General features: G+C 39.3%; 1 protein-coding gene across 1 annotated transcript in view; it reads right to left on the bottom strand.

Annotated features, from left to right (window-relative positions):
• Positions 1-15,053, bottom strand: part of DOCK2 (dedicator of cytokinesis 2) — a 2,333,210-nt gene that overhangs the window by 155,311 nt on the left and 2,162,846 nt on the right. The window contains exons 39-40 of the mRNA XM_086931425.1: positions 1,589-1,678; positions 782-886 (exon numbers count right to left, since the gene is read on the bottom strand). Of these exons, the coding sequence (XP_086787551.1) occupies positions 782-886; positions 1,589-1,678 (195 nt within the window). The remainder of the gene's footprint in view (positions 1-781; positions 887-1,588; positions 1,679-15,053) is intronic.

Here is a 15,053-nt window from a genome sequence, read left to right as displayed (position 1 = left end):
CAGTAGTTGATATTTTAAATGACTTTCCAATTTACAACAAAAGGTGAAATGCTACCTATCTAAACCAACATGTGAAGATCTGTCCTCAAAATAAGTCTCATCAAATATTTCAGTCAAGCATTGACAATTCACCCAGGGTGAAATAGATATGTCTGCTCCACACTCTAAAAACATAAACAATATCACTTATTAACGGTGGGAGTGGGGTCTCATACTGACTACTGAGCATGCTTGATTCCTCATCCCAAAGGTAAAAGTAATAAACAGCATTTTCTTTAGGCGCAGTATTCAAGCACACGCAGTCCATGACATATGTGTCTTGTACTTCTAGCACCCATCAGAATGGAGCAGTCTCTGTGGGAGAACATGGTTTGCTTCTTTATTCCCTGGAACAAAGTACTTTACAGTGCTAACTTGCAGACCTCTAGATAAGCTTCATCAGTTCCATCATTGAGCAGGAGTGTGTATCAATTTTAAGTGCTGTGTGAATGCACCTTGGTTGACTAACCTGTCCTAGTCCTTGAACATTTGATTCACGCTCTTCTCTTCTGGATGAGTTGGTAACAGTTTTTTAGTCAGTTGCATGCACCTGAGCACAGTTTAGTATTTGTTCATAAGTGCTAATGTAAGTAGTCTCTTCTAAATATGAAAAAGTAAAAGTGAACAGGTGTGTTCTTCACTACATCCAGCATGAGGCACTTGTGGAAGACTACTGTAACTTGCCAATCAGTGTGCAACACTTCTGTGAAAAAACATTAACATTTTCATTGTCTTTACTTACCCTAAGAAAAGGTGGAAATCCTTGGCCATAATATCCAACAGCAAAGTAGTCCGGCTTGGGTCTCAGAATTTTCATGATATTTTCATAGAATTTAGCTTGTTGCATCTATGAATCATCAGACACTTGTTACTTTCTGACTAGTTCATAACTGAGCAACAACTATTGCTTCTTTGGCTAGAATAATAATTCATAATATTTCTACATTATTATGCAGTCACAAGCAACAATGACAATGTGAAGTGTGGTGATGTACGATTTAGAAAACTCTAGTTGAAAAAATAGTGTGAGCTTGGCAATAGTTTCGCTCATGTATGACAAAATGCAATTTGTGAATAGGCTTCACTGTAAATGTAAACACAAAAGTGAGGCAGAGAAGTTCATTATGGAATGTTCTTGTTCATAGAATAGGGTGAAGATGAATGAAAGAGAAATCTACAGGCACAACAAATTGAAGAGAGGAGAAAGAACCAATAACAGAGTTAGGTACAATATTGAAAAAATAGTACTCGGAAAATAGACTATCATACAAGCGCCTTGAATTTGATGGTGCACCATTATTTTATAAATGTATTTTTTTGTATTGCTATTCTAAGGAATAAAGGTTTGCCCACAATGCTATTAATAGGGCCAACAACCTTTATATGGAGAAAAACTAAGGATCACAATAAATTTCAATCTCAAAAGTAAGATAACTAGCCTTCTACCACTTCAACAACTTAATTTCACAAAACTTGCAAGCAGAAATAATTTATGCTGACAATCACATTTTAGTTTCATAATCTTAAAATGTTTGTGAAATAGTCTTACCAAACACTGACTGAGTAGCTCATAATCAAAAACTTCCATTTCATACTGCTCTGCCAGTTCTTTACATAAATGTATAGCTTCTTCCCACATCTACAAGTAATCAAGCAAGACAACAGTTAGGTTATATGGCCACAATACTGAGAAACATTGAGCAGACTTACAAATACTGTATATAATATGTACATTACTCTATTTTATTATTCAGAATTCAGCCCACACATAGTTATCTCATCTATGAAAATAAATGTAAAACCTTTGCAATCAGTTTTATTACAGCCATCACAGTGACCAGAACCGTTTTTATAGGGAACAGGCATCAAAAAGGATAATTTTCAGGTTGGTGGATGTGAAAATCTGGTAGATACGTTGCCTGTCTCACAGTTGATCAACCCGATTATAGGTGGGGGGTTTCTGACGGTGGAGCCTCAGATAGCTCTGCCATTAAAAACCTTTTACCTTATGGCTAACCTTTTAGGGGGCATGACCATTACTGGAAAATCTCTGGAAAATTGCTTAATCACTGATTTTGTTTGTTTTTCTATAATAAACACCGGCTTCTGGGGATTTTTTTTAGAAAAGAAAAGTTCGGCTAGTGCCCAATAGGCACACTGCTCTTCCTACTAAGCACCTTTTACATCAGAAAATGCATTATAGGCGCTGGTGTTCTGCCAGGTGGGGGAGGAGAGATCCTCCTGCTAAACCCTGTGTCAATCGCATCCATGAAAAGAGTAGTCATTCCTAGCACAATTCTCAGGGAGGCAAAGTCAGCTCTCCAATGTAATGACTCAAGTAAAATACACCATGAAAACATTATTTATATAAATATCTCAGCTCGCACTTCTCAAGGAAAGAAGATGCCGCTCTCATGGGTGATATTACTCTGTGTTTAATCAACAGAAAGCAGGACGCGTTTCGGCTCGTGCCTGTTTGGACAACAATGGTTACCGAAAGGAAAACACAATTTTTATTCTACATTTGCGCATGTGCAAATACACTTCCGACCTGAAAATTAAAAAAAAATGTATTGTAATTCCACGTGATTCAAACAATCATCATATTCTTTGAAAACAGCTAACATTTCATATTAATGTCATGATTGTAGTATCGCTCTTTAGGAGTATGCACACCATTTTTGTAATGTTTTATTAATCTGATGCCAAAATATTCATTTTGCATGAATTGAAAACTAGAATTAAAATATTTCATGTCACAATTGTGACGTTACCAGGTTAGGAATAATTCTTCCATAATCCTTGCGCATCAGCCACATATTAATAATCCCAAACTCTGGAAAACCACACCACTTCACAATTGCTCTCAGAGACTTCGTCGCACCTTTAATGGCTACTCCACCTCTAACCTCTCTGAGATCTGCAATTCCTACCCTCCTAAATCCCCACGCAAGGATGCAGCCTTTTCTCATTATAACATCTCTGTTATTATTGGGACCAGCAGAATTCCCTCCTCTCCTTGCTCGCCCAGACGCCCTGCAACTTACCGCCATCCACATGTGCCCCCCCATAACTAACCCTAAGCCTCTGACATGCATGCTTGTGAACTGCTGTTTAGTGGTTCGACTTGCCACAGAAATTTCCAAAACCATCCTCAGTTAAGATATAGACCTCACCTTCCTAACGCGAACTTGACTCAACGATCATTCAACACCCATCCTAGACTTACTCTCCCCCCCAGTTATTTTATCCTCATAAAAGACTGACCTAAGAGAATAGGAGGTGGTCTAGCAATAAACTTTAAAAATGAACTCCAGCTCTCGCTAGCCAAAAACACTGACTTCAAAACATTTGAATACCTTGGAGCAGAACTTAAAATTCATGGTACCCCACCATCTATCACCCTCCAGGTGAACCTCTTCCCTTCGCTGAGGAACTATCTCTCCTTCTTTCACAATCGTCCCTTTTGAACTCTCAAAATCTCTTCCTAGGAGACTTTAACCTTCACTGGAATTTGCCAGACGACTCTACCATTAAACTTCTCAATAACCTCCTTGAGATAAATGACCTCAAGCAACTCTGCTTTTCCCCAACCCATTCTAAAGGGGCTACTCTTGACACCATCATTGCTAACAGTAATCTGGCATCCCTTTCTAACATCATCCCTATCGAATGGTCTGATCACCACCTCATATTGTTCTCGATCCCACCCTTGGCCCAGCCTGCCCCTTCTAAAAACAACAAAACCACAATATTATCCAGAAACCTTAATTGTATCCCCTAAGGTGTACTGGAGGCTAAACTCCAAGCACAACTCAGTCACACACCTCCCTCTCTCAATGCAAACTAACTCACTAGGCATTACAATAAAACTGTCTCTGAGGTTCTAGATCAACTTGCACCACCCAAACCAAAAACTCTTAAAAATATCCCTTCCAAATCTTGGTTTAACCCAGACCTCAATAATGAAAGACGAGTACTTAGACGGGCAGAAAGAACCTGGAGACAACACCCTTTCCCCTCTAATCTTGACCTCCTTCGAACAGCTACATCTGCGTACAAGAAGCACATTTTCTCTGAAAAGGCTTCCTTCTTCCGATCACAGCTCTCCCAGGCCAAAAACAGACCCAGAGAACTGTTCAACATTATTATAAATCAATCCTCCCCGCCCCCCAGCATGATGGCCACCACAAGCAAATGCGAAGAAATAGCTAACTTTTTTTCTGAAAAAATTGCCCAAATTGACCAATCCTTCACTCTAACTCAAATCCCCCCAACCCCCTCTGTTCCCCTGATACTACTTTAACACCTTCCCCTCTGCTCACACTCCCTCCGACCTCCCCACCCCTACCTTCCTCTACCCCGCCTAAATTTCCCCCCGACAACACTCGACTCAAAAACAACGCCTCCTGGCTGAATTTCCATTCCGCCTCTGAACAAGAATTCTTGAACATCCTGTCCAAATTAAAACCATCCTCCCACACTAAAGACCCTCTCCCATCTTCCCTTCGTCCAAGACCTAAAGCACATCATTGTCCCGTATTGGACCAATATCATCAACTCCTCCCTTTCTTCGGGGAGCGTTCTGGTCTTCCTCCAACTCGGACAAATCACGCCCATTCAAAAAAAAAACTAAGGTCGACCCAAACAACCTCCGCCCCATCTCAAACCTCCCCATGCTCTCTAAAGCCCTTGAAAAATGTGCCCTTCAGCAATTGGATAAACACATTGACACTTACAACCTACTTGACCCCCTACAATCTGGCTTCCGTAAAGGCTGCAGCACTGAAACTGCATTGCTAAATATAGTTGATGACATCCTCCTTGCCCTGGACTATGGCGAGACTTGCTTACTCATTCTCCTTGACCTCTCAGTGGCATTTGACACACTTAACCATTCATCCTTACTCTCTACACTTAAATCTCAGTTTGGCCTTAATGGTACCATCCTCAACTGGTTCAACTCCTACTTCCAACACAGAACCCAACTAGTAAAAATCCAAAAATGCCTATCTAGCCCCACTCCAGTCTCCTTTGGTGTGCCCCAAGGATACAACCTCTCTCCTGCTCTTTTCAACCTTTTCATGGAACCCCTGACCCTCATTCTCAAACAAGGAGGTATTACCTATCACTTATATGCTGACGACACCCAACTCTACTATAAAATTAAATCACACTCTGATGTACTGCACCTTAACACCGCCCTGACTAATATCCAAACCTGGTTCTATTCCAATCATCTCAAACGTAATCCTATTAAAACTGAAATCATTATTTTCTCTCCTAAAAACAACCCTTTCCCCATCCATACATGGATCACTGACCTTAATGCCCTAAACTGTCCACTCTCCCTCTCCGAATTGGTAAAATCCTTCAGCATCACTCTCAACAGTAAGTTTACGCTCAACTCTCATGTAAAAAAACTCGGCAAATGGCTCTCTTTTTACGCTCCAACATCTCAAAAAAATCAAACCCTTCATTCCAACTGAAGATTTCAAATCAGTTGTACAATCCCTTTTCCACTCGAAAATCGACTATGGTAATGAGTTCTCCCGAAGCTCATCTGGCCCCCTTCAAATCTGTTTTAAACCTAGCGGCTAGGATTACAACGGACTGCAAACGTTCTGACCACATCTTGCCGGCTCTAAAGACCCTTAAATGGCTTCCTATTAAAGACAGATTCTCCTATAAATTAGCCTGCATTACGCATAAAGCCCTCCATCAAAAGAACCAGCTCTACCTTTCTAACAAACTCAAAAAAGCGGGCAGTGCCCGATCTATGAGAAGCACTTACTCTCTCCTACTCATCCCACCTCTGCTAAAAAAGAAAGCTGTGCAATATCGCTCCTTCTCTGGTAAGGCCACGAGCATTTGGAATACCCTCGCTAAAGACCTATGACTGAACCCTTCATACGTCAGTTTCAAAATAGACCTTAAATTGCACCTGCTCAACAAATATTGGGGTCCATAATCATTTTATACATATACTTGCTGTACAATCTCTTCCTTTTTGAATCTCCAACCTTCTCCCCTTTCTCCCACCTCTCCTGCACTCCACCAACTCCTACTCACCCCCCACGGTACCCATCTACACCTCTTGCGTCCCCCTCGCGTCACCCCTCTCCTAAAAAATAGCCACCCCTCCTTCCACACTCGCCTAACCCTTCCCTATCAACAAAAATGAGTCTAGTTCCTTTTTACTGTTTAATAATTTGTAATTATTTTATTTATATATTTCTTATTAAATAACTTCATCCTTTCACTTTGTATCATAATCAAGATATGTTATTCACTTTGTTCCTTAAGTCTAACGTATCTTAAAGTTTCATTTCGTTACGATTTGTTTTGTAACACATGTACTATCGTCTTTCCAATGTAAAGCGCTCTGATACCTAAGGGTGAGCCAGCGCTATATAAAACCCCTTAAATAAATAAATGGCCCTAAACTTAATTCCAAAAAAGTTTTCCTATTATTCAAAAAATATTCTCAAAATGTCGGCATCATATTTACATTATTAATATATTTGGTAACTGCGCATAAACCCTGCATGTCAATTATATAACAAGTTGATGAAGCACTGAATGAGCATTTGTAGTGTTTAAAACCACTGCATTTTTTCCTATAAATTTCATAAACAACCTTCACCTAATCAAATATACATATGTTGCCAATACATTATCATTCGAGGACATGGTGCATATAAAGTATAAACATGAAATTGAAATCCATTACTAATAATGAAGTGGCATAGAAAGGCGAACAATTAGTTTAAGAAAAATACTTTAACCTGTATGGCTATTTCTTCCTCAGTGTTAAGTAAGACCTCTAGGGGTCTTAGTCTGGAGATGTATTATAAATCTAGACTCTAGTCTACGTAATTTAAGTTCTCTGTTGCCCCCTCTCTCATTCTGTGGGACATGGTCTATCGCTCTGGCATGCTCCAAAGTGAATTTTTTTGTGTGGCGAATAGTGCTCCCTATATACATAGGACTACAGGGGTATAATAACCAAAACACGCAAAAGGGGGTGTTACATGTGCGAAATGTACTTATCTTCCTGGGTTTCTCATAGCAAGGTACACTATATGTTAGTGTTTTACTGCTGTGTTTACATGCCTTGCACTTGGTGCAAGGAAAATTCCTGTCAACTCACCTTATACGTGGGTTCCTTGAGCCTCTGTCTAAATGACTTTGGATCAAATTATCCTTTAGTGACCTATTTCTCCTGTATGTAATTCTAGGATAGTCTGACAAGTTTCTTCCTATTATTGGATCTGTCTTCAGAATGTGCCAATCTGGTTTAAATATTTTAGACACACTTTGGGTTTCATCTGTAAAAGTTGTAATCAGTCTGAACTGTGAAATTGTAATACTAGTTGTTCCTTGTGTTCTATCTTTTAGGAAAGACTTCCTAGGAATTCTATCAACCCGTTTAAGTGTTGAATTTAATACATTCTCAGAGTATCCTCATGTTTTAAATCTCTTAATAGCCTCTAGGGCTGCCTGTTCAAAATCTGACTGTCTCGTACAGTTTCTTTTAAAGATGTAAAAGTTCCCCTTAGGGGATACTTTTTATTAGAGGAATAGGGTGACTACTGCGGGCTTCCAAAATTGAATTCCCAGCTGTTGGCTTATGGAACAGGGAAGTGCATATTTCGCCCTCTGCAATGAAGACTTTTGGATCTAGAAAATTAACTTATATGGCGCTTATTTCCCCAGTGAAGGGTAAGTTGACATTGTTGTCATTGAGTACTGCATTGTAATGTTCTGCCTCTTCTCTAGATCCTTTCTATAGGATAAATAGGTCATCTATATAGCGGTGCCAACCAACTATACAAGAAACCCATCTATGATGGTCTTCAGCCCAGGCCACCTGTTTCTCCTACCACCCCACGAATATATTTGCGTCGCTGGGGGCAAAGCAGGTGCCCATGGCTGTACCTTTCATTTATATATATATATATATATATATATATATATATATATATATATATATATATATATATATATATATATATATATATATATATATATATATATATATATATATATATATTGGGAAAAACACTGATTGCATTATTACTGTGCCTGTAATTAATGGAGGGATCCTTTTGTTAAGGTTTATGCTCATGACTTAATACTCCCCCTTTGTGAGCATGGGGAAAGATAAGAGATGATGACACTCAGCACATTTTGACCTATACAAAGAAGATGCGAGAAACTTTGGAAGGGTACTACTTCCAAACGTATCACAGCACATTCAAAAATGCTGTATATCTGCAAGTAATATTATGAAACTTTATTATATTTGGGCTTTCAACCTCAAAGCAAACAGAATGAAAACATTTTTTTTATTTATTGTCATTAGAAGATTTAGCTGCTGTATCTGCATTTGTTTCTGATTGTTCATATGTTTATAAGTATGCACGTGCACATTTTTGAATTCTGGAGTATTCCTTTCTTAGTTGAAATTGTTTTACATTTTTGGCAGTTCTCCAATGGGAGCACCAAGCGATGAAACAGTGCTCCTTTGGGGAATGGTGAGGATCCATGGCACTTGTAATCCTTTGGGACATGACATGTTTTGTTGAAATTCTTTGTGGTAAGCAGTATCACTTATGTAGCGGCAGCTTCATATCTGTGAATACTGTTCTGTGCCTGGAGTGACAAAGAGATGATATGTCCGTTTGACAGTTGAGTGACCACCTCAGTCATTAGCACTTTTTGTGGAACTGCAGGAACTTTCTGACACAGAATATTTCTCACCATTTATAACATCTCAGGATATGCGGCTGAGATTAACAACCTATGAAGAGGTTAAACCTGTGAAGACTCGTATCAACCTTCACTTCTCACAGCTTCAAACTATGCATCAAAGCTCCACCATTGAGCAAGATACTAGCAAGATATTATCACCATCTAAGTATTTCTTCCTTTTGCACTCCTATGTAAAATTCAAATTGTGGTTGGGCCATTTGACAAAATGTGTCATCACCTCTAGGCAAGCTGACTCCCAAACTCATGCTGTGGTTCAGCAAGGCAGTTTTTGTTCCTTGGCATTGTTCACAGACATCACAACCAGGCACTGGAGAAACAAACATCTCAAAAGACCATTGGTAAATATGTGGCAGGGCAACACAATTTAGTGTGCACTCGTGACTTTAAGAGACAACTGGACTGCAAGCTTGTGATCAGGTGGTTTTCAATTGTTGGGACAAGGGCACTCTTGAATATCTTGAAAAGAATATTGGCGTTCAGCCAAGGCTTCAAGAGAGCTAAATAAAATGGAGAGCTCTTCTTTCCGTGCCTCTAACGGAGTACTTTGAATGATTGTTGAACAGTCAATGATTGATGTTTAATGCAATGATAAAACAATCTACGAAATTACATTTCCTAATGTGGTTCAAGTAACCATTTAGCTGGCACAAATAGTTGTCCTGTGGCCAAAAAAGGGTTGCAATAAATGCAAAAAGGCTGGTAACTGTTAAAAAAATGAGTTACAGCTTGCACAATAGTTGCCCAGGTCCACACAGTACAAGAAGAAAAATTGGTGAGGGTAATGAAGAAATGTAATACATGTTTCAACTGTTAGGTCAAAAGATAAGACAATGTGGGAATCCAAAGGTGATCCTGTATGTGACATTGTTATTGGAAATGCACTTTTAGTAGTTATTGGAGAATCTGCATCTCCAAAAACTATTATAAATGTATTTTAAAGCAGGAATGCGGCACATCAAAACCCTATTTCCGTATGACATCAACATGTCTACTTTTAAAGGAACCAAGAACAAAACTGACATTTTGGGATACTTTTTTTGGTAAAATAATAAAAATAAAGACAATTGTCTTCACACCACGGAATGCATAACTGGGAAAGGATACATTATTTTAGGATGTAGAGATCATGGACAATTTGGGCTAAGTTTAAGACCAAGCACAGTTTTCCTTACTTATTTAGCTGATCCTGAAAATAGATCTTTGCAGGAAATTCGTGAGTCCCATGGAAAGGTTTTCACAGAAAAACTGAGCTTTTCTTGAGGGTACAATCACAAAAAATAGTTTTGAAGGAGTCAGCTGTAACCATATATCACAAAATTTGAAATATTCCACTTAGCATCAGGGGACAATTGAAAACACATCTTCAGTTGGTTGCTGAAGGAGAAGTAACTGAGCCTGTTGATCCCTTATTAGGGGCCTCTCCCATTGTCTTCCCAAAAAGTGGGTTGAAATCTGCCTGTGTGCTAATCTTCTGTTTCTGCAATTAGTGAGTGCAAGGTATTTTTTTATCCTTATTTTAAGACAGGGTTCTCCAAAGTCGGTCCAAAAGGGCTGGATCCATACTAGATTTTGTAAGATAACTACCTTTAACTAAGTAGGGATATGTTAAAATTTGACATGGATCTGGCCCTCCAGGACCGATTTTGGAGAACCCTGGTTTAAAATGTGTGTAGCACCAAACTTAGGGCCTCAGGATGGCGGACGGACCTGCGTCCATCCGCCACCCCCGAGGTGGAGGGACCGTCCGCAGGGGCAGCGGCGGTCCCTCCGGTGCAATTAGGATGTGACCGCCACCCTGGCAGTCACATCCTGTATCTTTAACCTCGCGGCGGGTGCTGCTTGAAGCAGCAGCCGCCGCAAGGTTAAAAATGCATGGTTAACATTTACATGCACAAAGCAGCAGGCACCGCGCGTTGCCTGCCGCTTTGTGCATGTAAGCGCGTGCACCCCCCACCCCCGACACCCTGGGGGCCCGCAACGGGCTCCCAAACACCAAAGACCACATGCTTTTCCAGGGCGAAAAGGCGCAGTGGAAAAGCATGTGACGATGCACATCCTAATTTGGCTGACGGTGTCTTGCAGACACCGCCACCAAATGGCCCTCCACACCCCGCGGATCAGCGGCGGGCAGACCTGCCGTCCGCTGCTGGTCCCACCGCAATCCCACTGCCATCCTAATCTGGCGGTGGGTGTATTCTGTGGCCGCGGCAGTGAATCCGCATCCTCTGGCCGGCGGTGGCTTCCGCCGGCCCGGATGATGCAGATTCACCGCCATCCTAATGAGGCCCTAAGTTTGTAGGGGAGTCTTTTTGAACCGTATTCATCACTCTGTTTGGAGATAACAAGTATTTGAAGATGATGTTCAGACTATCTTCGGCAGAATCAGTATTTAAGAAGCTAAGGGTTCAATTAATCCAACCATTTATAGGGATACAGGGTTTTCAAGATGACATCATAAACCATACTGGATCAATTGAAGAACACAACTGAGTTTTACATCAGGCTCCGGTCATTTTGGAAAAGCATTGCCTGACCATAAAAAAATAAATACAACTTCTTTCCCCACAATACTGAATATTTATGTCACCATATGACACCACAAATGATTAGACCAAAGGTGGATTGGTCACAGGTAATCCACAAATATTGATGAGGTTAAATCATTGGTTGATTAAGATATTTACCAACAACTGACGTAGGTACTTTCTCAAAAATGTTCAGTTTTTTGTTTTCAAAATGGGACCTTTGTGAACACTAAAAGATTTGTTTATTGAAGCACTTTGGTTGAAAACCTATGTGGGTGTAGGCATTGTATGTGATGACTGTGGGTTGGACTATGTGGGTGCTGTTTTAAGCCAATTATTTGGGAATATGTATATATAATTGCTTTGGCATTGAGATGTCTTAGAAACATGGAAATTAAATACAGAAGAATAGAGAAGAAGGCACTAGCAAGTGTTTGGGCCAAAAAGTACTTCAGCACCTATGGATGAGAGCACAAAGTTGTAAACAAACTTTGTGAAATTTTTAAAACAAAAATATTGACCTGCAGCATTACAGAATGTAATATTGTGTAAGTCAATATCTTACAGTTGCTATTATCGCAGATCAATATTTTTGCATTCTATTTTTTGACATGCAATTGTTTGGTCCAGCAAAATTAATATTTGGTCCAGCAAGTTGATATTTGAAAGCTTACATTGTTGAACAACACCGACCAAACACATTGACTATTTACTCTGCTCATTATAGTAAATAATGTTCACTTGAAAGGAATATTGCTTTTTTCATGAATGTATACTCATTTGTAACACTACATTTTCAGACCAACAATCATTAAAGAATTTCCATGTCTCAGAACAGTATAAAATAACTATGTAGTGTGAAATATATGTGTGCACATGTATATTTCATTTGTGCAGAATTTCTATTTGGTTCCCAAACCATGTGAAGTCCTCAATACCCTCCTCAGTGCCTTGTTTCCTCTGCATGCCCTGCTTGTGCTTCATTTTAAGGGGGTGTTCGATCTTGTTAGTCCCAGTTTTAGCTGTCTGGAAGACCTCATGTCACCAGTTCTTTAAACAAGGTGCAGTAAAATGTATATTTTGGACTTTCAGGAGGGATTCTTTCTTTGCCATTGCTTGAGTTGGTGTTACATCAAGCCCATGGCATTGTGGTTTCATTAGGTTTTGGGGATGGAGCATCTGGATTCCTTTTATTGGACTACAATTGTAACATTATATCTAACTTTTTAGGAGAAATCTCTGTTTGTTCTTCAATTTAGCTACTTTGCTAATACCATTTTATTTTAATTTACAGGTTTTTTTCTTTAGAACATTGAGCTTTTTTGCCATGCATGCCATAAATACAAGAGCGCTATTCACTAATTCCCTTTTCTTGGTTATTTGTTTTACTCTCCTGTCAGAATAGTAGATTGTTGGATTTATGGCTTTTATACATGGATATTGATTCACCAAAATATCTGGGGTAGGAGAAGTGGCATCATACACCTTTTGCTCTGACAGCACTTAGAGAACACAGAGCATCAGAGCCTGTTTCATCTCTTACACCAAACTCTTTCTGTAGAATCCCAGAATGGTCATCCTTTATAGCCATATCACTTGAGAGATTTTGCGAAAACACTCAAGTCCCTCAACGCTTCTTATTAAGATTATGACTTATCCTTGTGTTTCACCAAAGATCTCTCCAAAATCACATTAATGCTAACCATCTGATGCACAACTAGTATGGTTTTGTATCATGCTGCCTCATGGATGCCTGCTATCTTACACATTGCAGTCAATGCCCTCTTGACCACAGGTGGAAAAACCCATCTCTGGATATTGCTGGGCATGTCAGTTGCCTTTGGAATAGTCATCCATCCCACCCAGATACTCATTGTGGAGTAGTCTTGCATTGGATTCACCAAGAATGTTAAATGGGTCTCCTCCTACCTTTACACTGGCACCCATTTGTTCACATAGGCACATCCAGACACCAACAGATCCATATAATTTATGACCTACCTCAGAGTTCATATTGTCCCCCATTATCTTCAAACTCCACACTGAGCGGCTTGGTGCTCTATTCATGGATGAAAGCATCCACTAATATACCTACAATATACAACTCTATTTGAAATTCTCCTCTGCTACAGACATGCAATCGGTCAAACTTTGCTTTCACATCATCTAGGCCTGGATGTCGAACACCAACCTGAAGCTCAGTGCAACCAGGACAGAATTCTTGTTATGTGCGAAGAACAATGAAAAAGAAACAGTACCAACCTGAATAAATTACATGAACCTTGACAGCTTCCAACCCCAATTATTTTTTTATTAGCAGTAGATATATTCTAATTTGCAATTTAATGTATCCAATTAATAGAAAATAGAAAGTCATGATTATAAATAACTAAGGCTCCTAGTTGTTTGTTGTTACTGATTTTTTACAATGTGTATCCTGTCTGCATTAATTTTCAAAAATGGAAAAATAAAGAAAAATTGGGCATTGTTGGAGTTACTTTCCAAGCAGTCTTTCATCAATTCCAGGCCAATAGCTAAGCAGATAGACATCATGGGGAGGTAAAAAACAGGATAAGATTTCCTTAACCACTTAACCAAGGCGCGAATTACGCAGCAGCGGATAAATTAGGTGGGTGGGGCAACGTCGGCCAACGGTCGTGCAGAGCACTACGGAGGCAATGCTCCCGATAACGTTGGCCAACAGAAGCAGCGAAGGGGTTACATACCAGTATATGTCAACATTAATTTGTAGGTTAATGCTAATATTTACCTGTGGTTGTATAATTATTTTATTTATTATATTACTTTTTATTTGGCTGCTTCATTTGCTAACATAGGACAGGCATCCAAGTGTGAGTGCACATCCATCAGTTGAATACAATTTCACTTATTCAGAAAACACAAAATAGTTATTGATAAATGCTATTAAGAAGGCAAAAACATAAATATGGATAAAAACAAACAAAAATGTTTTTTAAAAAATATCATAAAAGGAGGAGCTCTTTGGATTAACTCATACATATTATTAAAACAGGAATATATCAATATTAATTAGTCATTATTGCTTGTAAATAAACTACAAACATTTTAAAATTCCCTGAAATTACACCAATAGACAAAAGAGGATGTTGACAGAATAGTACCTGAATTGAAATATGCAATAGCAGCACAATGTTACTTATTTATCCATCTACTGCATCGATTTTAAAAGAGGGTCCCAAATTAAGCAATCTCTATTTTTTGGCAGTGTGCCCTTTGTGTTAAAAGAGAGATGTTCTCATAAAATAACTTGCTTAATAACAATACACCTATTGCAGCACTGACGATGGTTGGAGATTCAACTATGTTTCAGCAACACAAAAATGGCCATAGTACTGGCCACAGAAAACAAAGGAATGGTCTCAATATACTCATCCTGACCAAATATGATTGTGGCTGTGGCTTAAATAATATATTGGTCAATGAGCTAATAAACTCAAAAATCCATAGTCAACGGTTCTCGAGTGCCATGCAAGAAGCGATCGTTGGTGTGATATCAGCTTCAGCTTGCTTACAGTGTGGGCACTTAAAATCGCTTTGGCTCCCCCATCTACTTATCTTGATGGGACTTTAATATCAGGTATAGCCTTGCAACAAAGGGCTATACGGCTATTAGACTATTCTGCCACTAGAGGGCAGAATGTTCTAACAAATAAAACAAATGCTTCTCAA

The sequence above is a fragment of the Lissotriton vulgaris genome, chromosome 7 (assembly GCF_964263255.1).
Source record: "Lissotriton vulgaris chromosome 7, aLisVul1.2, whole genome shotgun sequence".
In the NCBI taxonomy this organism is placed as follows: Eukaryota; Metazoa; Chordata; class Amphibia; order Caudata; family Salamandridae; genus Lissotriton; species Lissotriton vulgaris.
The sequence above is the reverse complement of the archived record's forward strand: the minus strand, read 5'-3'. Positions and strand labels throughout refer to the sequence as shown.